We start from the raw sequence: 24866 nt of genomic DNA on the forward strand, positions 1-24866 counted from the left end.
TAATTTGTCGCATAAAAATGTAATAAATAGGCATGGAGTAAAAGTAACTCGGTAAACTACGGATATAGTCGGTGTTAGGGTTGAGTGAGTTAATAAAGCTCTTTAGATAGTATGCGCTTGGCAAAGAAAATCACAACATTGCCCTCCGGAAGTAAAACTGACCAACACACAAAACTCACGAACTTTTATAGTCTGGATAATACGGTTAAGTGCCCAACACAATGGGTCGTTATTGGTCTAAGCAGGAGCGACCCACCACGATGGAGCAACAGTCGGCCTGGGAGGCGGGAAAACCCTGGCACAAGCTGAACGAGATGGGAACCAACATGAGGCAGATGACGTCAGGACCCGATGGCAACCCACTCGGTGTCTTTACAGGTTTGTCTTAGAAGGAGAGAGTTACCAGTTTGACATGTTTAACTCACTCAACCCTAACACCGACTATATCCGTAGTTACCCGGTTACTTACCCCAGCCTATTTATTACATTTTATGAGACAAACTTATAGGCGTATTATCAAAGCTAATGTTTTAGATTCTACATGTTACTGAGTAGTTGAATAAAACTTCTATGTAATGCCATTTTAGTAATTTTTTCCCCCATTTGAAAGTAGCATATCCCCTAGGATTAGTGAGTTAACCCTCTCCTTACCAACTGTTATAGGAAAATCGTCACATTAGTTGCGATCCAACCAGCACTTTTATCATTCAGATTTCTTTTGTAAATAACAAAATTTTAGGAAAAATGTTTTATTACATATAGTTAGATAAAAAACGTGACTCTGTATTGTAGACTTTGCTGATCAAAATTATGCATAAATATTGTGGGTCGGTGTGACATTTTGGGGAAAATTCTGAAAAAGGCTGGTAAGGAAAGGGTTAATGTCAACTCTGAATATAAAAGTTTTTTCGTGTTTTTTTAAAGCTCTCACAGACTTAATGCTTTTCGCTGGCATAGTCGACCAACTTTGCAGCCTCGACGGCTTTCATGTTTTCTTTGTAGAGGAATCTCTATTGCTGTCTGTTTGATGCCATGTTTCTGATGTTGTTGAAGTCTTAGACATGGAGAAATTGAATCAACAATTGTGTTAGGTCTTAATTGATTACATTTTATTGGAATATTTATGACTTATTGAGAGACACATTGGCCTAGTCGTTAACCATCTCTTTACCAAACACAGGAAACTCGTCACATTCGTTACGATACAACCGACAATGTTCTCATTCCGATTTCTCTTGTACATCACAAAATTTAAAGAAATGATTTGATTACAGCTATAAACTAAACACTGTGTTATAAAGATCACTTGTTACTTTTTGTTTTAGTAAGCAAAGTCTATTTTTGGGCTGGGTGGGTGTGAATTTTCGGGAGAAATTCTAAAAATGGCTGGTAAGGAGAGAGTCACTGTGACTCAGGAAGTCCAGGGTTCGGGTCCCGTTTCAGACACACTCTTTTTCATTGAGAATGATTATTAACCCACAATTTTTTTTTCACTTTGGACAACACGGGTGGTTCCTGTTGACATTAGATGTTTGTTATGATGGATAATCTATATTCCTTTGTAGAATGCCTGATCGAAATCTAAATACATCACGCGAAGGGCCCAATTTTTATATAAACGATTTAGAAGAAGTTTCTCAAATTACGTATTCTTAACTCACTCAACCCTAACACCGACTATATCCGTTGCTTGCCCAGGTTACTTTTATCTCATGCCTATTTATGACATTTTTCTGAGGCAAAATTATAGGAGTAGTGCGGCTATGTGGTCTAGTGGTATGACACTCGCTTTCGGATCGGAAGGTCCTGGGTTCGAGCCTCGCTCGGCGCATAGTTGAGTCCTTGGAAAAGACTCTTTACTCACATTCTCTCACCGTGCTCAGGTGTAAAATGAGTACCTGGCCGTTAACAGCGTTGTCTTTGTCCGAAAAATTGTAATATCGCGTAACAGGCGTCATGTCTCGTCCTACATGTTAAATGTTGCTGTTGACCAGGGACCCCTTGTAAAGCGCATTGAGCACGTTAAGTGGATATTGCGCTATATAAATGCTCAATTTAGTATCAAAGCTACTGTTTTTAGTTTTTGCATGTTAATGGTAGTTGAATAATACTATGTATGTACATGCTCATTTTTAATACATTGTTTTCCAATTTTGAAAAGTTGCAAAAATCTCTAGGATTGAGTGAGTTAAGTTTCAAATATTGTAATTATAACCTTTTATATTCTAAATTATTATTTTTTTTTCGGAATATGGCTAACCATACCATTATACTGGATTGCGGTGGTGGGTCACTAAAACAAACGTGAGCTTTTATATTGCGCAATATCCACTTAATGTACTCAAAGCGCTTTGTAAATCTTCCCTGACAAACAGCAACACGTAACACTTAGAACGAGACATGACGCCTGTTAGGCGATTTCACAAATTGCTTTTTCCGACAAAGACAACACTGTTAACGGCTGTGTACTCATTTTACACCTGAGTACTGTGAGAAAATGTGAGTCTTTTCCAAGGAATCAACTATGCGCCGAGCGAGGCTCGAACTCAGGACCTTCCGATTTGAAAGCGAGTGTCATACCACCAGACCACATAGCCGCACAATTTACTAATTAAAAACAGTGTAAACATATTCAAGAACATGAGAATATCATGTATTTAATTTTAACAGGAAAGTCTGGTGTGCGTGTTGGAATAGACGGGACTGGCGACCCGATGATGACGTCATTTGGGGAGTTGTACGCCAACTTTGAGTATCGGAGTTCAAGTGGATCCATGGAGGTTTGCTGGGGGCTTTTCGTTTGTTCGTTTGTTTGTTTGTTTTGTTGTTTATTTGTTTATTAGTTTGTATGTTTGTTTTTTGTTTTATGAGTGTCGGAGTTCAAGTGGATCTATGGGGGTTTGCTCGTGGCTTTTTGCTTGTTTGTTTGTTTGTTTGTTTGCTTATTTATTGGTCGGTTGTTTTTTTTGTTTGTTAAAAAAAAAAATAATTCTTTTCTTTTTCTTGTTTTTTAACGTTTGTTTCGTCTTCTCTTTTGCTTGTTTGTTTGTTTGTTGTTTTTTTTTTGTTTTTCTTTTTGTCCTCGTTTCGCCTTATTTTGTTTTTCTGTTTATGATCAACGGTATAAAAACAATATAAAATAGGAGGGATCAAGATGCTGATGAAAATTGCACATAATAATAAATTATTTATTGAGATTTTGAAAAGAGCTTTTTACTCACATTTTTTCACTATATTATAATATAATATAAAATAAATGCTTTACCAATGACCGTCGGCGCCATGTTTCGCTTGGGTGTTCACTAATGCTGTCGGTTAAGCGCCTCTTGTAAATTAAAGATTTGAAAACGCGCGTATGAAACAGTGACAAAACAAAGCAGAAAGAAAAATACAAGAAAAAAAACCCCAAAAACACACCCCAAAAACTTAGCCAGCCTCGACCCGTAGCCATTGTTAACTTATAGCCTGACACTGACCAACAATGACGTCAAAAGACAAGGCTTTGGCCACAAAAGAAAACAAATCGTTAGTTGTATTCAATAGTTCAACCAATGGAATCACTTGTTTCCTTGACCTCTACTAACGACAACTCACTAGACGGTGCAAAACCCTAAAAAATGACGTCAAACTGTCAGTCCTCGACGGTTCTAGTGCCAGACTGCTAACTTACTCAATCCTAGAGATTTTTTGCTACTTTTCAAAATTGGAAAAAATGTATTAAAAATGAGCATGTGCATAAGATAGTTTTATTCAACTACCATTAACGTGTAAAAATGAAAAACATTAGCTTTGATACAACGCCTATAAATTTGTCTCAGAAAAATGTAATAAATAGGCATGGGGTAAAAGTGACCCGGGTAAACTACGGATGTAGTCGGTGTTAGGGTTGAATGAGTTCAAGATGGCGGCTACACTCGACCCGTGTCAGCGCAGGCTGATATTTTTGAGATGTTTTTATTTTCTTGTGTTTTTATTTCTACATTGTTTGTCTTCGTTTCATACACACTTTTTCAGATCTTTAATTCACAATAGACGCCTAACCGACAGCATTAAGATAACCCCAAAACGTGAGCTTTTATATAGCGCGATATCCACTATACGTGCTCATAGCGCTTTACAAAGGGTTCCTGACCAATTACAACACATAACACGTAGAACGAGACATGACACCTGTTAGGCGATATTACCATTTTTTCCCCAGGACAACGCTATTAACGGCCAGGTACTAATTTTACACCTGAGTACGATGAGAGAATGTGAGTAGAGAGCTTTTTTCAAGGACTCAACTATGTGCCGAGCGAGGCACGAACTCAGGACCTTCCGATCCGAAAGCGAGTGTCAAACCACTAGACCACATAGCGACACAGAAATTTAAATTAAAGTCAATGGTAATTAATTCTGTCTCATTACTGAACACTTTCGACGAAACATGGCGCCGACGGTCATTGGTCAGTCATCCATTTTACACATGAAAATACTGCCAACATCTGAGTAAAGACTTTTTCAAAGAATCTACACCAGTGCCTTCTTCCAATTTTGCCTTTTTGTAAAGCGCCGTGAGCACATCTGGTGGATAGTTTCCCCCCATTCGTTGTCATCTTTTAACACTTTACCACTGGCCATTAAAGCAGTTATTGATTAATCTGATATTACAGACTGATTGATGTTGACGTCACACGGCTCATTGTTGTTGTTTTTAAACTGTCAGTATGTTGATTTGTTTTAACCGACGTATACATATAAGCAGGTCTGACATCAGAAACCCCTTATGGGCCTATTTTAACATTGTTATAATGGACACTATTTCGCGTTATAAATTTTTTGTTGTTGGACATTTCCATGACATCAAAGAGCCCAGAAGAGCCCAGAAGGGATTGGGTTATCAGACCTATAAATAAGTGCACGACAGTTTTAACGATAGTCAGTGATAAATGGTTACGTACAATATTGTGTGTTGGTTCAATTCATCTGCCGGGTAGAACTATTAAGTATTTTTCTTACATGTTCGCATGGCATCAGATGATTTATGATGTGAATCACCCCCCCCCCCTCACCCCTCCCTTCCCCGTCTCATTCCTCTCAAAAGGTCCCCCTCGTCAGAGGCGCCTCTCTCATAAGTCACGTGATGCAGACAGCCAATCCAGTGGTCAAGCCGTATTGTCTCAGTAGCATCAATGGACAGGCAATCAAGTTTGACTGTCCTGTGGAACCTTCTGTAACTGTAAACCCCTCCACTCCTCCTCTCATCCGTAACATCATCTCATATAGTACACATCAATCATCATCATCGTATCATCATCATCTTCAATCATCATCATCAGCATGCATCATCACATCACATCATCATCATTACATCATCATCCTATCATCATCTCTAACTTATCATCTCATTGCTCTCTTGCATTTTTACCCTCGGTCAGGGTTAAGGCCACAGACAGTTTCAATCCCTCTTTATCTTGAGCTAGCTTTTTATTCTATCTCATTCCATGTCTTATCACTTCTCTGTATATAACCTTCTTTAATTCTTCTCTTGTTGTTTCCTAAATTCTGTCATAGCAGAAATTCTTCGGTAGACCAGGCTTGTCCCAGGTTTGAAAGTTTTTGCTAAGATGAGGGTCATTTAAATCGATCGCTATTTGAAGGACGAGTTTTCTGGCCAAATTTCTAATGTGTTTTAACCAGAGCACGACAGATATTGAAAAATAAAAAATAAAAACGTAATACAAAAAACACTCATTACTTATCCGCTAGATAAATATCATTTCATTAATAAATAGAGCTTTAAAATGGACAAAGTGTTCCTTATTACTTCCTTATCTCTTTCCCAGGGGCAGACGGCGGCGTTGGATTCATATCAGGTTCTTGCCAAGGCAGTACCTTGACAATCTTTCTGCACAGTAGCAAGGTGATCCCGGACGTCACCAAAGTACAGGTAGGGACTGTGTGTTAAACCATGTCATCAATAATAATTAGATATATAGATAGATTAACAAATTAATCGATCAATCCATATATATATATATATATATATATATATATATATATATATATATACATACTACACACACCCTATATATATATATATATATATATATACATACATACATACATACATACATACATACACACCAATATATATATATATATATATATATATACATACACACACCCTATATATATATATATATATATATATATATATATATAATATATATATAAATATATATATATATATATATATATATATATATACACACCCTATATATATATATATATATATATATATATATATATATATATATATATATATATATATATAGATATATATAGCGTGTGTGTATGTATACATGATTTACACCAGTAAAGAAATTGAGGATTTATATAGGGCAATTTACACTAAACGTGCTCAAAGGGTATTGAAATGCACCCTTAGCCGACAGTAGCAACGCTTAACAGGTATGACGTGTTATTTGTGTGTTGATCTCGTGACCTCAAGAAGTCGCTAGAGGGATTCAAGATAGTAACTGCGTTTGAGACCACTTTTTGGAGTTGTGGATGGCGTCGATGGTAGAGCGTCACTCTCGTGGCCAGGCGGAGGTGCCTTAACAGTCGGGTCATGGGTTCGACTCTCAATCGCCGCAAAGTTTGTCTTTTTTCCTGTGCGGCTATGTGGTCTAGTGGTATGACACTCGCTTTCGGATCGGAAGGTCCTGGGTTCGAGCCTCGCGCTCGGCGCATAGTTGAGTCCTTGGAAAAGGCTCTTTACTCACATTCTCTCACCGTACTCAGGTGTAAAATGAGTACCTAGCCGTTAACAGCGTTGGTTTTGTCCGAAAAATTGTAATATCGCCTAACAGGCGTCATGTCCCGTCCTACATGTTAAATGTTGCTGTTGACCAGGGATCCCTTGTAAAGCGCTTTGAGCACATTTAGTGGATATTGCGCTATATAAAGCTCAATTAAAAAAAAATCTCCTTTGGCACTTCTCTACTTACATACTTGAGATTTTATATACCGCAATATCCACTAAACGTGCCCAAAGCGCTTTACAAGAGGTCCCTGGCCAACCGCAACACTTCACATGTAGGACATGACATGACGCCTGTTAGGCGATATTCCATTTTTTTTTAAAGACTCACTTTTCAGAACATAATATATAAGTGGTTTTCGGTAAGAGTAATATGTCAAAAATGTATTTAAAACAAATCACTATGCAAAACAAATCACGATGTCTATAGTTACTATGTGATGCCCAACTCATGTAAAAGAGAATAATGAAGGATATATTTACCAACTCAGTTCGTGGCTGGGACCTCTCTCTTGTTCAATGGTTGTTCAACAATTGTAATTAGGCATTGAAGAGTGTTCAACAGTGATGTCTGAAATACAAAACAATAAAATATCGTAAGATTTACAATTCTAATTACAAAATGTGTTCACAACACTGAGTGATTGGATGATAGGTGAATGAATCGTTATGGAATGTAAACATATTGAAAACAATTCATGAATGAGGCAAACAACAAAATGAAATGAGTGATATAATAACAAAGTGGACAAGGAATGAACGAATGAATGAATAACTGAGTGAATAGATGAATGAATGAATGGATAATGTATGAATGAAAGAATGAAGGGAGGAATAAATGTATGAATGATTGGATAAATGAGTGAATAAACGAATGAATGGATGAATGAATGATGAATGAATGAATAAATAAATGAATGAACAATGAATGAATGAATGATTTATAAATTAATAAATGAATGAAGGAATGAATCAATAAAATGCTATTCAATTTGAATGAAAGAATGAATGGATAAATTGCTATTCCATTTAAATGAAGAAATGAAAAAGAAAAAGAAAAAAATTAATCCTGTAAATAGGGAGTTCAATTAAAATATGATCAAGTGGGGCAATTAAGAGTTTTACAATTTAAACTTTAAAGTTAGATGAAATAGATATAAGTAACTAAATAAATTCAATTCTTTATATGTGTCCCCTCCAAAATGTCATGGTCTCAAGTGAGAAAAGAGCTACTCGACTTTGCATAAAGATATATGTAGAATGAGACCCCAGAATTTACTAGTTACTATAAATGAAAAACAATTAACGATTTGTTTAAGATGAAATAAAAAGAAAGATGAAATTTAATTAAAAGAGATAAATAGTGATTGTGGTAGTTACAAATAGAAATGTGAATATATTACGTAACTTATGATAATATAATGTCAGGTTCGTAAGGTTACGTTTCCAGGCAGTTGACAGGCGTGGGTGCTATTTTCCTCCGATAACGGGCTCAGGCTCATAAAGTTCCACTTCCAGGTAGTTGGGAAGGGGTTATTTTATAGTTCTTCGACAGCGGGCTCAGGTTTGATCCTTGAAGATTATACAGTCAAAGGTAAAAGCTCCGGCGTCGAGATGGTGGAGATAAAATATCCACAAAGTATCAAAAGATAAAAATCTTCAAATATATCAATGTATGAGGAATGGAGCGACTGGCCGTCCGGCATAGATTATAGAGAGAAGTGAGTGTCGAATGTTAGACCTATCAGCTTTTATAATAAGTGGCTACGTGACAGAATGTAGAACGAAAAGTATTCACTAATTAGAAATTAATTCGAGGGAAGGCTATAAAAAGAAAGACGATCTAATATTAGAAGGTAAAGTTTATCTAAGCCTACCGAAATATAACTGGAGTGAGATGAATTCAGTTCTTAATAAAATAAAATTTAATAAGATAATTGTGAACAACCTTTACTGTGACACAGTTAACTACCAGGTCACTCATTTTATACCTGAGTACGGTGAGAGAACGTGAGTAAAGAGCCTTTTTCAAGGACTCAACTATACGCCGAGCGAGTCTCAAACCTGGGTACTTACAATCCGAAAGTGAGTATCTTACCACAAGACCGCACATATAGATAGTATGCGCTTGGCTAAGAAGCTCATAACATTGCCATCCGGAAGTATAACGGACCAACACACAAAACTGTGTGTATCCATGAACGTTTATAGTCGGGTTAATACAGTTCAGTGAGTATTACTCATAAACGCGGATGGCAAAAAGCAATAACAAAGACCTGAGTGACGTCATCTTCGAACTATCTATAGCAGCACCTAGCTCTACTGTTTTTTTAAAGTACTGCAGTGTACTTCATTCGATGATAACGTTCTTTTCAGTGGGCGGCTGAGCCTAAATCTAACTGGGGCAACACGTACATGAGGACTTGTAATAGCCGGAACTGTCGCCTGGAGGACGGGGGAAAGACTTAACGATTGACGGACATGGTAAGATTTACAAAATGGTGTTTAAATAAACTATTAAAAGAAAGAACAACCTCTCTCCCCTCAAACCCCCCCCCCCCCACCCCTCAAAAAAAATAATTAAACAACCACCCCCCCCCCCCCCCCAAAAAAAAATCAACAGAAAAAAACACACACAAAAAAAAACAAACAAAACAAAGTAAACCAAATAAAAAAAAACAAACTTGTAGAGTTTATATTGCGCAATGTCCACCAAATGTGCTTGAAAGGACTCCTAGCCACCAGCAACACTTACCAAATAGGACGAGACATGCCGCCTTTTAGGCGATATTACATTTTTATCTTTCAGACAGAGACAACACTCTAACGTTAAAGGCCAGGTACTCATTTTGAACCTGAATACGATTAGAGAATGTGAGTAATAAATAGTATTTTCCAAGGAAACAACTACTATGCGACGTTACTATTCAGAGCGTGACTCGAACCGATGACCTTCCGATCTAATGACGAGTGTTACACCACTCGACCGCACGGCCGCACTAGTGGAAAACCCGCAATGATTGCCGGGAAATAACGAACAGCCACTCAATTATTTTAATTATCATACTACTGTATTGTGAAAATTGACATAGATCGAGAAGAATCTTTTGAGCCATCAACGATCAAAATGTGTTCGGTATAAAGAGTGTAGGTGCGCGCAAATGACTTTGGCAATAGTTTCGGTCGTTGAGGTAGTGATTCCCAACGTCATCAGTCGGGACTTGCCACCTGTCAAACATGTATCCGTTGCGGTCCAGAGCCAGCCCGAAAACGCAGAGCATCATATTGATGAATGGTGCGTTGTGACGAAGCTTCCGGGAGGGAGGTTTGCGACGGCGCACGAGTGCGGTAATGAGTTTGCATCCTGGATAGATCGTCATAACATTAGCAGTGCGACTATGCGGTCTCGTGGTATTTGAAATGAGTACCTGGCGCTTAACTCTCTCCTTACCAGCCATTATTAGAATTTCCCCCGGCACAAAATAGACTTTTCCGAATCAATCAAATGAGTAACAAGTGCATTCTATACAGAATGTTGTTCTGCAAAATGAGCTCTAGTTACAACACAGTGTTTAGTATTTATAGCTGTAGAGAAATCAGAAAGAGAAAATTGTTGGTTGAATCGTAACGAATGTGACGATTTTCCTATGGTTGGTAAGGAGAGGGTTAACAACGTGGTCTATGTCGGGAGAAAAAAAAAGTAATTTCGCCTAAAGGGCATCATGTCTCGTTCTGTATGTTACATGTTGCTGTTGGTCAGGGCGAGAGCCCTTGTAAAGCGCTTTGAGCACGTTTAGTGGATATTGCGCTATATAAAATCTCAAGTTTTAGTATGAGCAGCTGATGCCCAACGTCAAATGACCGGTCATATTGCCCGAATGAAGGCATGCTTTTTTATGGTTTTTGTTTTTCGAAAAAGATTCTGCCCTCTTTCTCATCAGGTGCAATGAACTACGCCATCAACTATATCGGCCACTATTTACTGCCATCTGATTGGACGCACAAGCCAGGGGAGGCAATTTGTCACGGGAAAAGAGGTAAAAAGAACTAAATTAATAATAATAATAATGATAATAATAATAATAATAATAATAATAATAATAATAATAATAATAATAATAATAATAATAATGATGATAATAATAATAATAATTTAATAATAATAATAATAATAATAATAATAATAATAATAATAATAATAATATAATAATAATAATAATAATAATAATAATATAATAATAATAGTAATAATAATAATAGACTCATATAGAGCGCACAGTATCCTCAACAATGAGGCTCTTGGCGCTTTAAATTACACCAACAAAAAGCAATAAAGAGAGTACATGAACACAATAATTTGGATTCTCGGATGCTCTGTGGAGTGGTGTTCCATTCAGACGGACCTTTCCAAAAAGACTAGATATGCCGTGAAGATAGAATACATCATGATGATGATATCATTTATATAATGTGAGCCGCTCTACAGAAATGGTCCACATATCGCTGACAGTACTTTTGAGATATGGTCGACGTGTTCTTACTTACAGGACTGATAACCTACATTTTTACGGGCCCATTGTTGTAAAGGAAATACATGTACTGTCAAACCAACGCGAAATCTGTTCCCTTAAAACAATGTGAAATCGAGCCAATATTTTCGTTTCGCCGTCAGACCTGCAAATATGTGCACGTCGGATATAGCTAATAATAGTTAATTTCCAATGAAAATTGGAATTTTTCCAATAATATGATATTTTCTTCTTTTCTGCAAAACTTAAACATTACATTTACCTTTGAACGTTTTTATTTGTAATCAATTGAGAAATTTGACAGCTCTCACCTCGACGAATATTAACTCTCTCCTCACCAGCTATTTCTCGAATTTTTCCCCTCAAACTCACACCCACCAAGCACAAAAATAGACTTTTCTTTCTCAAACAAAAAAGTAACAAGTGAGCTCTACAACACAGTGTTTAGTATTTATAGCTGTCATCAAAGCATTTTTTTCACATTTTGTGATGTACAAGAGAAATCTGTTGGAAAATTGTCGGGTACATTGTAAAGAATGTGACGATTTTCCTATGGGTGGTAAGGAGAGGGTTGCGACTGGCGTGTCTAAGAGACAGAAAGACGCACCCAGCAGACAAATAAAATAGGAACAAAATACCCTTTTGAAAAAAAAAAAATAAAAAAGAAAAAAAAAAAAAGAAAAAGAATTTCCTCACTTTATCCACAAGCGAAATTTGTCTTTTGTTCCTTCTTAGTAATCCCGTCGTCCGTCTCTCATGGCCATACACTTTATGAGTAATAGGGGCTAAATAAATTTGTCCCTCAAAAAAATAAAAAAAATCAAAGCCCCCCCCCCCTCCCCCCAAATAAGCAAACAAAGAAACAAAAAAACAAACAAACAAAACCCAAATAGTCTACAGCAGTACGTAAACTCCAGTCATAAGTACAACACCTTATCCACCCAGTCGGCCATCTATATAAATGATGTAGACAATGTATATCTTTTATTTGAGAAATTTTGTATGAGTAAAATAACTAAAAAATGAAATGTCCAGAATCATCCACTAAGACCATCAGTTATTTTATGTCAGGAAGGAGTAGTCGCACTTTCTCTATTTCTACAAAAAACAGAGAGACACAGAAAATCTTTTCCGCCGTCCAGTATTCGGCTTTATAACAACAAGCAATAATCATTTTATATCATTAATTTCGCTTTTATACTTCCAAATAATGTAAATATTTTTTTTTATTTATTTGTTTTGCAATGTTTTCAATTTTCAGTTAATAGTAACAATTTTAACTATTTTACAGTGCTGAAATTATTAATATATAAAGCGCAGATCTGACTGTGAACCCGCTCCTTATTTATATATATTTATATATTTATTTAAAAGTTCAAGTATTTTTTATTTCTTTTATTTGATACATCATATTTCCATTATCTATTTACGACCATCTTATTGTACAAAAAAATTCCTTTTTGAGATGCAATAAAGTATTGTTATATTATTATTATTATTATTATTATTATTATTATTATTATTATTATTATTATTATTATTATTATTATTATTATTGTTATATTATTATTTATTATTATTATTATTATTATTATTATTATTATTATTATTATTATTATTATTATTATTATTATTATTATGGTTATTATTATTATTATTATTATTATGTTATGACTTGACTTACTTGACTTAGATGCCTTTCGCGTCTCGACCGAAAGATCGGGTCGCCTTGGCTGTTTCCAGTATTTCCTGTGTGAGGTGTCTCCAATATTGCCGGTCCTCTGCTAGGGTTCTCAGATTTTCAAGGTCCCCTGCCGTTATGAGACTAATGCTTTGTCCAAGTGTTGTGAGGTTTTTGTTTAGGATCACGGGGAGTGTTGTGATCGGTCTTCCTCTGAAAAGGTTCCCGTGTTTTTGGAAGTATCCCGACATGGCTTGGTTTGCTGGTATGTTTTTGTCCCTGCGTAGTATGTGACCGAAAAGTTGCCATCGTTGTTGTAAAATGTCAAGGGAGATTGGTCTTTCTTTTGTGATCTTATAGAGTGATTCATTTGAGATCTTTTTGGGGTATTTGATGTCCAGTACCCTTCTTAGCTGTGTGCGATGGAAGGCATCCAGATGTTCTTCTTCGGATTTTGTCAACGCCCAAGTGCCGCAGTTATACAGAAGTACCGGTTTTACAAGAGCATGGTACAGTTTCAGTTTGGTTTTTCTCTTTATTTTGTCACCTCTAATCCATACATTGGTGAGTTTACTGAGTGCGGCGTTTGATAGCTGTTTTCTTCTTTGTACATCCTCGGTGTCTCCAATTAGTGAGCCGACTTTCTTTGTTCTTTTCCATTCCTCTTTGTTCCTCGATATTGTTGTAAATTCGGTTTTATTGGCATTGACTTGGAGGTTATATTTCATGAGGGTATTTTGTATGATGTCTATACTTGCTGGTGTTGATCCAATAAAATCGACATCATCTGCATAGGCGATTTCTCTAGGGATTGCATTCTCAATATGAGTCGTTGGTTTTGGAATGACTTTTCGAACTTCTTTCAGAGCGTGTTCTAAGTATATTGTGAACAGAATCGGGCTCAGACTATCTCCTTGGGGGGTCCCGATGTTACTTTCGAACTGCGTCTGTTTTGTGGCCCCGTATATCCTTGGTTGTATCTTTGTGTTGCTGAGGAGAAATCGGATTATTCGGAGCTCGTCTTCGTCTACTATTTCTGTTAATATCTCCAAAAGTTTTCCTCTGTCGATCGTATCAAAGGCTGCGGACATATCGATTCCGGTTATTGTTATGGATATGTTTTCTTTGAGTGCCTTTGCTGCCAACCATTTATGTGTCCATACAACGTCCGATGTGCTTCGGTCTTGGCGAAACCCGCTTTGGCTATGTGATAGATAATTTTCTATTTTCGGTCTAATTCTGTTGAGGACAATAGTTGACAGTGTTTTTCTTATGGTATTCAGTAATGTTATTGGGCGCAGGTTGTTTACGGGTCCTTTCGTTTTTCCTGGTTTTTGTATTGTAATTAGGACACCGCTGTTTATGTCCCAGTCTTTGTGTGTTGAGAATGTTTTGTTCATTATGTTTGCAATGCTCAGATCCAGGGAGAGGGTACCGCATTTCCGCATTATATTATATTATAATATATTATATTATATTATATTATATATTACCGCATATTATATTATATTATATATTATATTATACTATATTATATTATATTATATTATGTTATATTATATTATATTATGTTATATTATATTATATTATATTATATTATATTATATTATATTATATATTATATTATACTATATTATATTATATTATATTATATTATATTATATTATATTATATATTATACTATATTATATTATATTATATTATATTATATTATATTATATTATATTATATTATATTACTTTATGTTCGGTATTCTATTCTTTTATCAAATAGACGAGATGCCGACGACAAATAATAATAACACATTTATTGAGAGATCTAGGAGAGATTCTGCCACCATGACAGTCACGTGTGCTGATGACGGAACCCTGACGATCAACGTACATCTCGCAAACTACATGCACGTCGATGCTGGACTCATTGATGTAAGACGACGTGTAACTATTTGCAGGTCTGGTAACTCAAATTCATATGGGCCCCATTGTTGTTGTAATGGAAACACTTTCATATCAATAAAAAATACCGTCCATTACAACAATGCTAAAAAAAAGGGCCAATAAGTACGTCCGGTTATCAGACCTGTAAATAATAAAATACAACTTGAGCTTTTATATAGAGCAATGTCCACTAACGTGCTCAAAGCGCTTTACAAATGGTTCCTGACCAACAGCAACAAGTAACATTTAGAACGGCACATGGCGCCTTTTAGGCGATATTACAATTTTTTTCCGACAGACACAACACTGTTAACGGCCAGGTACTCATTTTACACCTGAGTACGATGAGAGAATGTAAGTAAAGAGCCTTTTCCAAGGACTCAACTCTGTTCAGATCGAGGCTCGAACCCAGGACCTTCCGATCCGTAAGCGAGTGTCATGCCACAAGACCACATTATAGCCTCACAAATATATGCACGTTGATGTAAGACAATTATTAGAATTTCAAAACTCGTGGGGCCGACACATACTATTTATGTATTTGAGATAAGATCATAGGGGCCCAAAACAAATAATGTTTTAACCCTCTCCTTACAATCCATTTTCAGGATTTTCCCCAAAACTTCACACCCAACTAACATTATTATTGCTGGGTGTCCTGTAGTTCTGACAGGCTCAATCAATTCACATTTCAGAGCGTTATTAAATGAGTAAAAATCAACTCCCATTCCATCCAACAATAGGGCCGTTTCGATACTGGGGCGTCTCGTCAGTTGTTAGTTGTGTCACAACTAATAACTGACGAGGCGCCCCGGTGTCGAAACAACAGTATTGTTGGACGAAAAGTGAGATGATTTTACTCATTTTATATAAATATTTTTTCTTTCTTTTTCTTACAGTTTCAGTACGCCATTGAGTCATCGGACACTTGGAATAAAGACTTCATTCCACCAATGAGAAGCTGTACACCAACCACGTGTCAGCACAATGGACAGTCTCTAGTTATCAAGGTCAAGGCCCCTGCCAGTCAATACAAGTAGGTCAATGAAAACCCTTAATCTATGGCTTGCGTCTTTGTGAAACAAATGGGTTTAGTGGTTTGACATTCGTTTTCGGATCGGAAGTTCCGGATTGGAGTACTGTTCTGAGCGGCACATATTTCATTTGAGTCTTTGGAAAATGCGCTTCACTCACATTCTCTCACCGTACCAAGATGCAAAATGTGTACCTGGCCATTAACAGCGTTGTCTGTCGGAAAATAAAATTGTAATTTCTTAGGAGTCATGTCTCGTCCTACATGGTCAGTGTTGCTTTTGGCGAGGGACCCCCTTTTGACGTCACGAACTCAGCTCTTTGTTATCGCTTTTAGTCAGCCATATTAATGATAAGTTCTCACTAAATTCTATAAATCAAACTATAAACGTTTAAGGTTACACATAGTTTTGTGTGTTGGTACATTATATCGGGCTGGCGGATGTTACAAATATTTTACCTAAATGCATGGCATCAATATATTTCCTGTGATAGTGGAGTTCATTGACAGAAGTTCTTTATTTCGGTTAAGAATATGTTTTGTCTTAATATGTCTTCTACACCACACATGCAGAAAATGTTCGAAGCCTAAGGAAGATAATAAAAAAAAAGTGGAAACGATTATCTAAACATTAAATATCTATAAAAGTTTTGCCAAATCCAAATTCTCAAAAAATGCCGGAAAATATTGTCCATTGCAACAATATCAAAATAGGCCCGAAACTGCATTAGGATGTCGGACCTGCATAATATGTACACGTTGGTATAAGCCTAACGCAGATAGCAAGAAAATAATCGAAATGTAATAATTAAACGTTATTAGGTTTGAAAGTTTGGCGAAATCAAAATGCTTATTTTGAAATCAAATAGTAAATAAATGAATATTTAAAAAAAATATTATCGATGAGATAATGGCAATGTGTACTCATTTTCGGGTCTGAGAACCCAAATTGATATGGGCTCATTATTGTTGTATTGGGAATTCTCTCAACCCAACGCAAAATATTGTCCGTTGCAACAATGATAAATGAAGCCCAATCTTTCGTTCGGATATCAGATCTGCATATATATATCTATACACCTCGGGTAATGGCCATACGTGATTTATACCTTCTGTATATTTCTACTTTCTCCCAGACTTGCCATCAACATATTACGCCACGCCGTGCTACCAACAGGGGACTGGATCCACCACCCTTACGAAGGGTCATGCGGCGGCGACTCAGAAACTCATGTCACTGACCCACCCCCACCACCAACACCACCACCATCACACACGCCAGCAACAGATGGACCACCACATACACAACCACCATCACCACCACAAACACAACCACCAACTACCAAAGGTCCTTTACCAACAGATCAAAACACCGACTGGTCACCGGATACCAAATTCGTCATGGAGCTCGACGAACCAGGAAACGACTTACCTCAACAAACTCGAAAATTCGTCCTTTATTTTTCTTCACCCGTCGTGCCCAAAGTGGACCGAAATTCTCAAGTAATCCGATTTGAACCAACCAACGGTGGCCGATTCTCTGGAATAGTCCAGCTGGCGTACGCTGGAGCGAGTCCTCGAGGTGATCTGTCCAAGACGTCTTTCTTTGATAAATATGCTGGAAGATTTTCGTACAAACCGGAAGTAGAATACTGTGCCAGCAAGAATACTGGCAAATCATACGTTTCTTTTAATTGGAACGTGGTAGATGAGAACAAAAATGGAGTTAGCGGCGACTTCCTTATGATTACCATGCCCCACCAGGTAAGTAACTTTTGTTAAAGCTTTATTCAGTTGAAGCAGGTTGGATGAATTAATAAAAATAAAGGTATAACAATAATAATAATAATAATAATAATAATAATAATAATAATAATAATAATAATAATAATAATAATAATAATAATAATAATAATAATAATAATAATAATAATAATAATAATAATAATAATAATAATTTGTGTCATCGTGTATTTCATCTATAGGCACTGTTGTTGAAAAAGTCAAATCCAAATGGTTTAATACAAACGCCTTTTACCTTCGAGGGCTATGAGGGTCCTGATTGGCTGATGGTTATGGACGTGTTGCACACGGAGGTTGACCCTGACCCTGTTGGTGTGTCAAAGGTCAAGGCTAACCCAACTCATAATCAGGTGATACCTAATCCTCAAGCAAATTTATTTAGACTGAGCTCTGCCAACAAGCAAACAAACACACATCCATACACACACACATACACCACACACACACACACACACACACACACACAAGCAAACAATTCTAACATTATTTATTTTCCTATAGAAATACTTGAAAGATCAATAAATCATCGATACTAATTTGAATTATGTTTTGTTTAAAATTCCAAATTAATATCTTATATTTTCTATGCCTTGGATTGAATGTATAATAAGACCATAATAAAGCCATAACAACTTGGGTTACCAGGCTCCACAAATATGGATACTATACGTCGCTCTCAAACTAACCAACGTAAAATATTGTCTATTACAATAATGTTGAAAAAGGCCATAATTGCATTCGGTTATCCGACTTACAAATATTATGCGATCCTAGGTTTGGTTGTTTTTGCCAAGATAAGGGTCGTTTAAATCGGTCGATATTTGAAGGACGAGTTTTCTGGCCATTAATTTTTTTTAAAATCCACGTTTTTCTAGAGTACTTAAGTTAACTGGTTAATGACGATTATCGTATTCCATGATACAGGAGATCCTGGCGGCCATATCACGTGATGCCTCTAACACAAACCTGGACGCCATTTGTGAACATTCGGACAGTTACAACGTTGGCAAAGCTATCGGTATGTCCACGAGATTGGCCAGTCTGTCCAGGGCATTGGGCACCAACCACCACGGACAAATTGACGATTCTATCAAGAACTGTTTGGAAAAATGGCTAAGGGTGCAAGGTGACTGTTTTCATCATTTTAAAACAATTTATTTTATCATTAAAACGTGGATTCAATTTTCTTCTAACGTTGTTTTGAATTTTAAAAAACTACAATAAAAAAAAAAAAAAAAAAACAACAACAACAACAAACAAACAAACAAAAGTAAATTTTAAAATAAAACCCAAAACGAGCTTGTATATAGCGCAATATCCAATAAACGTGCTCAAAGCGTTTTACAAGGGGTCTCTGACCAACAGCAACACAGAAACATGTAAAACGACACATGACGTCTGTTAGGCGATATTACAATTTTTCCAGACAGAGACAACGCTGTTAACGGTTGTTACATGCGGGTTCTCCACTAGTTTAACCCTCTCCTTACCACTCACAGGAAAATCGTCACATTCGTTACGATACAACCGACAATTTTCTCATTCTGAATTTCTCTTGTACATCACAAAATGTAAATAAATGCCTTGATTACAGCTATAAATACTAAACACTGTGTTGTAGACATCATTTTGCTGAACAACATTCTGTATAGAATGCACTCCTTACTTTTTTGTTTTATTAGGAAAAGTCTATTTTTATGTTGGGTGGGAGTGAATTTTTAGAGGAAATTCTGAAAATAGCTGGTAAGGAAGAGAGTTAACCCCCCCCCCTCCCCAAAAAACCTAACAAAACACATGCGACACTTTGTACTCCCCAGACAAACTGCAGGACATGTGGAAATTCCGCTACGACGATGTCTGGGGTGGTCTCTTCCTTCGAGCTTCCAACGGAGACCTGCAATTCGGAGCCGATTATGGCTTCCCCTTCTACAACGACCACCATTTCCATCTGGGCTATTTCTTGTATGCATTGGCATACTATGTGAAGCATTACCCAGCGTGGGGCAACGGTAACACATATGACGAAATTTTGATTCTCTCTCTCTCTCTCTCTCTCTCTCCCTCTCTCTATCTCTCTCTCCAAATCCCTCTATCTCTCTAACTCTCTCTCTCTCTCTCTCTCTCTATCTATCTATCTATCTATCTTTCTCTCTCCATCTCTCTCTATCTCTCTGTCTCTCTCTTTCTCTCTCTCTCCCTCTCTATCTCACTCTCTCTATCTCTTTAATTTTGGCTCTCTCTCTCTCTCTCTCTCTCTCTTCCACTCTCTCTCTCCTCTCTCTCTCTTTCTCTCTCCTTATCAGACAATACAGCTAGAAAGTGTCTTTAGATATATATTTAATCTCCTCAAAACGGTTTTATTATGAGGAGAGGGTAAATTGTATGAATAAAATTAAAGTTTAAGCTTTACTTATAGATAGTATGCAGATGACGTCACTCAGGCCTTTGTTATTGTTTTTTCCATCATCGTTTGTGAGTTGTTCTCACTAAACTGTATTAACCAGACTATAAAAGTTCATGGTTACACGGAGTTTGTGTGTTGGTCCGTTATACTTCCGGATGGCAATGTTGTGAACTCCTTGGCCAAGCGCATTCTATCCATAACATTTTGTCGTTGATTTCACGTAATGTCGTAATTAGTAATTCACATTTGGTCACATTAATCATATTATACAAAAAATATATAAACTAGGTTATATACGACGTGTTTATATATACAGGTCTGAGCCACGCTGCCTCCCGTGTGTTGCCTGCATAGTGACGGTTGGAAGAACGATTGGGAGGGAAAGCACCGACGTGTACATATTATATGCATTTCAGACACCCGAACCCGATTGTGGGCATATTAACATTGTTGTAATGAATAATATTGTGCGTCATTTTTTTAGATTTCCATTACAACAATGAGCCCATTATAAGGAACTGGGTTATCTGACCTGCCAATATGTGCACGTTGGGATAAACTGTATGAGTAAATTTAAGTTTAAGCTTCGCTTATATAACATGTTGTCATTGATTTCACGAAATATCGTAATTGACATTTGGTCACTTTAATTATATAATATAATATGTATAATGATAGGATAAAGGACGGTATTAAAGAACTGGGCCTGGATGAAAATGATGCTATGAACCGAGATGCATGGAGATGTGGCATTCATTATGGCTGACAACACTGCAAAATGCGGGATAAGCTGAAAGAAGAAGAGGAAGAATATAAGATATACAATAGGTTATATAGATTTAATTTTATACAGTATAATAAATAAAACAACAAGAAATAACTTGTGTGTTGGGATGAATTTTGATTTTAAAGCACACACATGCGATAGTATTTAAAATCTTTGCATTACAGTAGAGCATGCCTATAGCGGGACTTTTGGTCCCAGCAGAAAAATCCCGCTGTAGGCAAGCTCCCGCTATAGGAAAGCAGGGGAAAATGTCCCAAAAATATACACGATTACCTCCCTTGAATGTCAATAAATTTAACGTGACCCATGAGCCTTGAAACTGAAATGGACTATCTTTGGTTCACTTTTTTTTTTTTTGTTTTGTTTTGTTTTGTTTTTTGTTTTTTTTTGGGGGGGTTTTTTTTGTTTGTTTTTATGTGTGTTTTTTATTTATTGTTTTTTTTATTTTTTTAATTTTTTTTTTTTTTTTTGGGGGGGGGGGGGGGGTCTGGGGTTTAGGGTAGAAGGACTGTACTGTAAGGTGTGCCCCTTCCTCCCCCAGAACGTCTCATGGGCTTGGGGGAATCACACCTGATGGTTGTCTTTCGAAACAGGTTTGAAGAAAGCCTTGATGCTTGACTGTTTCTTTGACTTTGTGACGATCTTGCCAAACTTCTCTCCATGTCACTCAATAGCGTAAGTTCCTCTGATGTCTTCTCGTGTTGCTGAAGATAAAGCCTCAGCGTGTTGACGGCATTCTCTGCTTCTGTGTTGGACACAATGGTTGGCTCCATATCAGTGTCAGTTTCTTCCTCTTCGTCCTTTTCCTTACTAGCACTAGCAGTAGCAGTGGATGCAGTCATAACTTCTGTTTCCTGAGCTGCGAGCGCTATCTCTTTGAGGCTTAAGTGTTCCGATGCGGGAATGTGACTGTCCACCTCAACATACTCTCCAAATGTTTGTTGAGTGATGCCGAGAGCTTTTGCTGCTTGGTTGAAGAGGTGTATCGCTTCATGTTCCTCTGCGCTGTCAGTTACAGTAGATGGGTTGGTTACAATTACAACTTCACTCACACTGTCGCCATCCTCTTGTGTGAAGCCTGCCTTCCTGAAACAGTTTGCGATAGTTGCTTGTTTCACATCATCCCAAGCGGCAGCGGAGTAGTTGATGGCATCGAGGACAGTCATTTTGTAGTGTGCGTCATCGGATCCACTTTCATCAAGAAGTGTGATGAATCTTCGGAGAACCCTTTTTCTGTAGAGGCACTTGAAGTTCTGTATTATGCCCTGGTCACAAGGCTGTAGAACACTTGTAGTGTTCGGAGGAAGAAAGACAAGTTTCACTGCTCTCAAGCTGTCCAACCGAGGATGAGCACTGCAGTTGTCCACAATGAGCGCTATACTACGGCCTTCAAGGAGAAATTTTCTGTCTAACTTTCGAAGCCATTCCTCGAAGATTGATCCCGTCATCCAAGCATTTTTGTTCGCTTTGTAGGTCACAGGAAGAGTTCGGATGTTCTTCATGCATCGTGGCCTTTCAGATTTTCCAATGACAAGAAGGGGTAGCTTTTGACTTCCATCCATGTTGGTTGCCAAAAGGATTGAAATTCTTTCTTTTGGAATCTTTTGACCCGTGCAGGTGTCTCCTTTCATTGCCAGTGTCTTGTTGGGCAGGTATTTGTAAAAAAGCCCAGTTTCGTCTGCGTTGAAAATATCCTTCTTGTTGTATTCCTTCATAATTTCTTGCAGCTCCTTTCCCCTCCACTCCACTGTTGTTTCTATTGGTGCCGAGGCAGCTTCTCCACTGATTACTTTCAGGCCAATGCCGTGCCTGAGTTTAAATCTGTCGATCCAACCTCTGCTCATCAGAAAGTCTGTCAAACCAAGCTCCTGTGCTAATTCCTCGCCTTTCTCAAAAAGGATGGGGCCTGAAATAGGTGTGCTACAGGCCCGAGCTTGATGAAACCAAACGAGGAGGCAGCGGTCCAGTTCTTCTTGTCCTGTGGTCTTGAGACGTTTTCTGTCTGGGTTGAATTGTCCTTTACTGATTGCTGACAAGTTTGCTTCTCTATCTCTCAAAAAGGTATAGAGCGTTCCAGATGAAATCTCATAATCCCTGCAAATTTGCGATTTCGTCTTCCTTTTCTTGTCTACTTCGTTGATTATTTCAGCTTTCAATTCGAGTGAGAAACATTTCCTCTTTCCTTTGGTAGCCATTGTTTCCTCAGGATTTCTCTTGATACGAGTACTTAAATAGTAAAAATAATACGATTCGAATGAGTGCGAGTGATGCGTATGCTGGAGCAGCAACAATTGCAATGAATGAGGAATGGCACAAGAGGGCTGATCTGGATTAAAATGTACAACCCACCGCGTGCGTACAAGCCTCTTCTCTCTAATTGGCCAAGGGCTTTACACACGGCGTTAGCTTGTGCAACGCATCTCTTTTAACCCTCTTCTTACCAGCCTTTTTCAAGATTTTCCCCAAAACTTCACATCCAACTAACACAAAAATATATTTCTTATCACTCAGCAGTAAAATTCTTGCGATACATAGTTTCTTTAGCAAAACATTCTCTACAACACACTGTTTATTTTCTTTAAACTTTATAATGTACAAAAGAAATTTGAATAATAAAACTGTTAGTTGTATCGTAACGAATGTGACGATTTTCCTATAGTTGGTAAGGAGAGGGTTAAATCAAGTTGCCCAACTTTTAATCACCGCAAGACTGACCAGTCAACGCATACAATCATACAAAGAAATAGAGCGAGCGGCAAAAGAAGTGCGGGTAGACACGAGAGGTGTGAGTGAAGACACGAGCGAGACAAAGGTAGACGGAGGCGTGTGTGTTAGAGAGAGTGCCAAGTCTACGTCACTCGCTGAGTCGCGGCGCGTGAAAAATTTAGCCGATCGATAAATTCTTGCCCTACAGCTCGCTCAATTTTTCCCGCTGTAAGCAAGTTCGGGCCTTTCCTTGACCCGCTAAACCCAAGCACAGGTAATTGAATTTATATAGTAAAAAAAAGCGGGGTTTGTGTAAGGTCCCGTTGTAGCGATGGTCCCGCTGTAGCGGGTGCCGCTATGGTCATGCTCTACTGTACTATGAACTGCGCCGATACTTTTATTTGCTGATCTGATTGTAGATACGTGAAACTTTGTCGCTCAGAATAATACGGGAAATCAACGACGATCTGAGTTGATAAAAAAAAAACAACAATTATTTCAAGGAGCAGCATTTACACTTAATTTATAATAAAGGAGGCTCTCAAATGGAACCTGCAGACCAAGAGGAAACGGGGTCGTCCAAAAAAGACTTGGAGGAGAAGCCTTCACCAAGATCTGTGCTTCTCTAATCTTACCTGGAGTGAGGCAAAGGTCTGTGCTCAAGGACAGAAGGAGATTGTATGGAAGAGAGCTGTTGAGGCCCTTTTTTGTCAGGATCCAAGAGGCATTCATTCATCCCATGATCTGATGATTGTCTGGGGGATGGAATCACGGGATGCAGCGCTTACCACCTTTATCCATTATTCTCTATTGTTGGCCTTCTCCAAGAGTTCTTCCATCTTCATTTCTGGCCATTCCTTGATATTGTCCATCTAATCTTTTCTTTGTCCTCCTCTACTTTTTCCTCCTTCAATGGTACCCTCCTTTGCCGTTTTGCACAAACCTTAATGCTTCAAGAGGCATAAGTCAAGCCAAAGTCATAACTGGAAGTTTTAATACGATTCAATAGTCTGATGTCACGCCGCCCGGCAACGGCGGCCATCTTGGTTCTAAACAAAGAAAATCATTACTTTTTATTTTTCATGCTGACTAGAACTTTTCATATGCCTCGTGATCAGAATGTGTAAAAGTCAAAACATGATCAAATTTATGGGTGTTTTTTTCTCCTCTGGATACCA

The 24866-nt window shown here is 37.5% G+C and overlaps 1 protein-coding gene across 1 annotated transcript in view; it reads left to right on the forward strand.

Moving 5' to 3' along the window:
• The window catches only part of LOC144955985 (uncharacterized), a 33284-nt gene that overhangs the window by 2680 nt on the left and 5738 nt on the right, over positions 1-24866 (forward strand). The window contains 11 exon segments of the mRNA XM_078886249.1: positions 2671-2780; positions 5087-5267; positions 5829-5932; positions 9185-9292; positions 10728-10845; positions 14792-14943; positions 15855-15991; positions 17125-17752; positions 17974-18141; positions 18716-18917; positions 19609-19800. Of these exon segments, the coding sequence (XP_078742375.1) occupies positions 2671-2780; positions 5087-5267; positions 5829-5932; positions 9185-9292; positions 10728-10845; positions 14792-14943; positions 15855-15991; positions 17125-17752; positions 17974-18141; positions 18716-18917; positions 19609-19800 (2100 nt within the window).

The sequence above is a fragment of the Berghia stephanieae genome, chromosome 10 (genome assembly GCF_034508935.2).
Source record: "Berghia stephanieae isolate SIO BIC M18660-M18661 chromosome 10, UCSD_Bste_1.3, whole genome shotgun sequence".
NCBI lineage: Eukaryota > Metazoa > Mollusca > Gastropoda > Nudibranchia > Aeolidiidae > Berghia > Berghia stephanieae.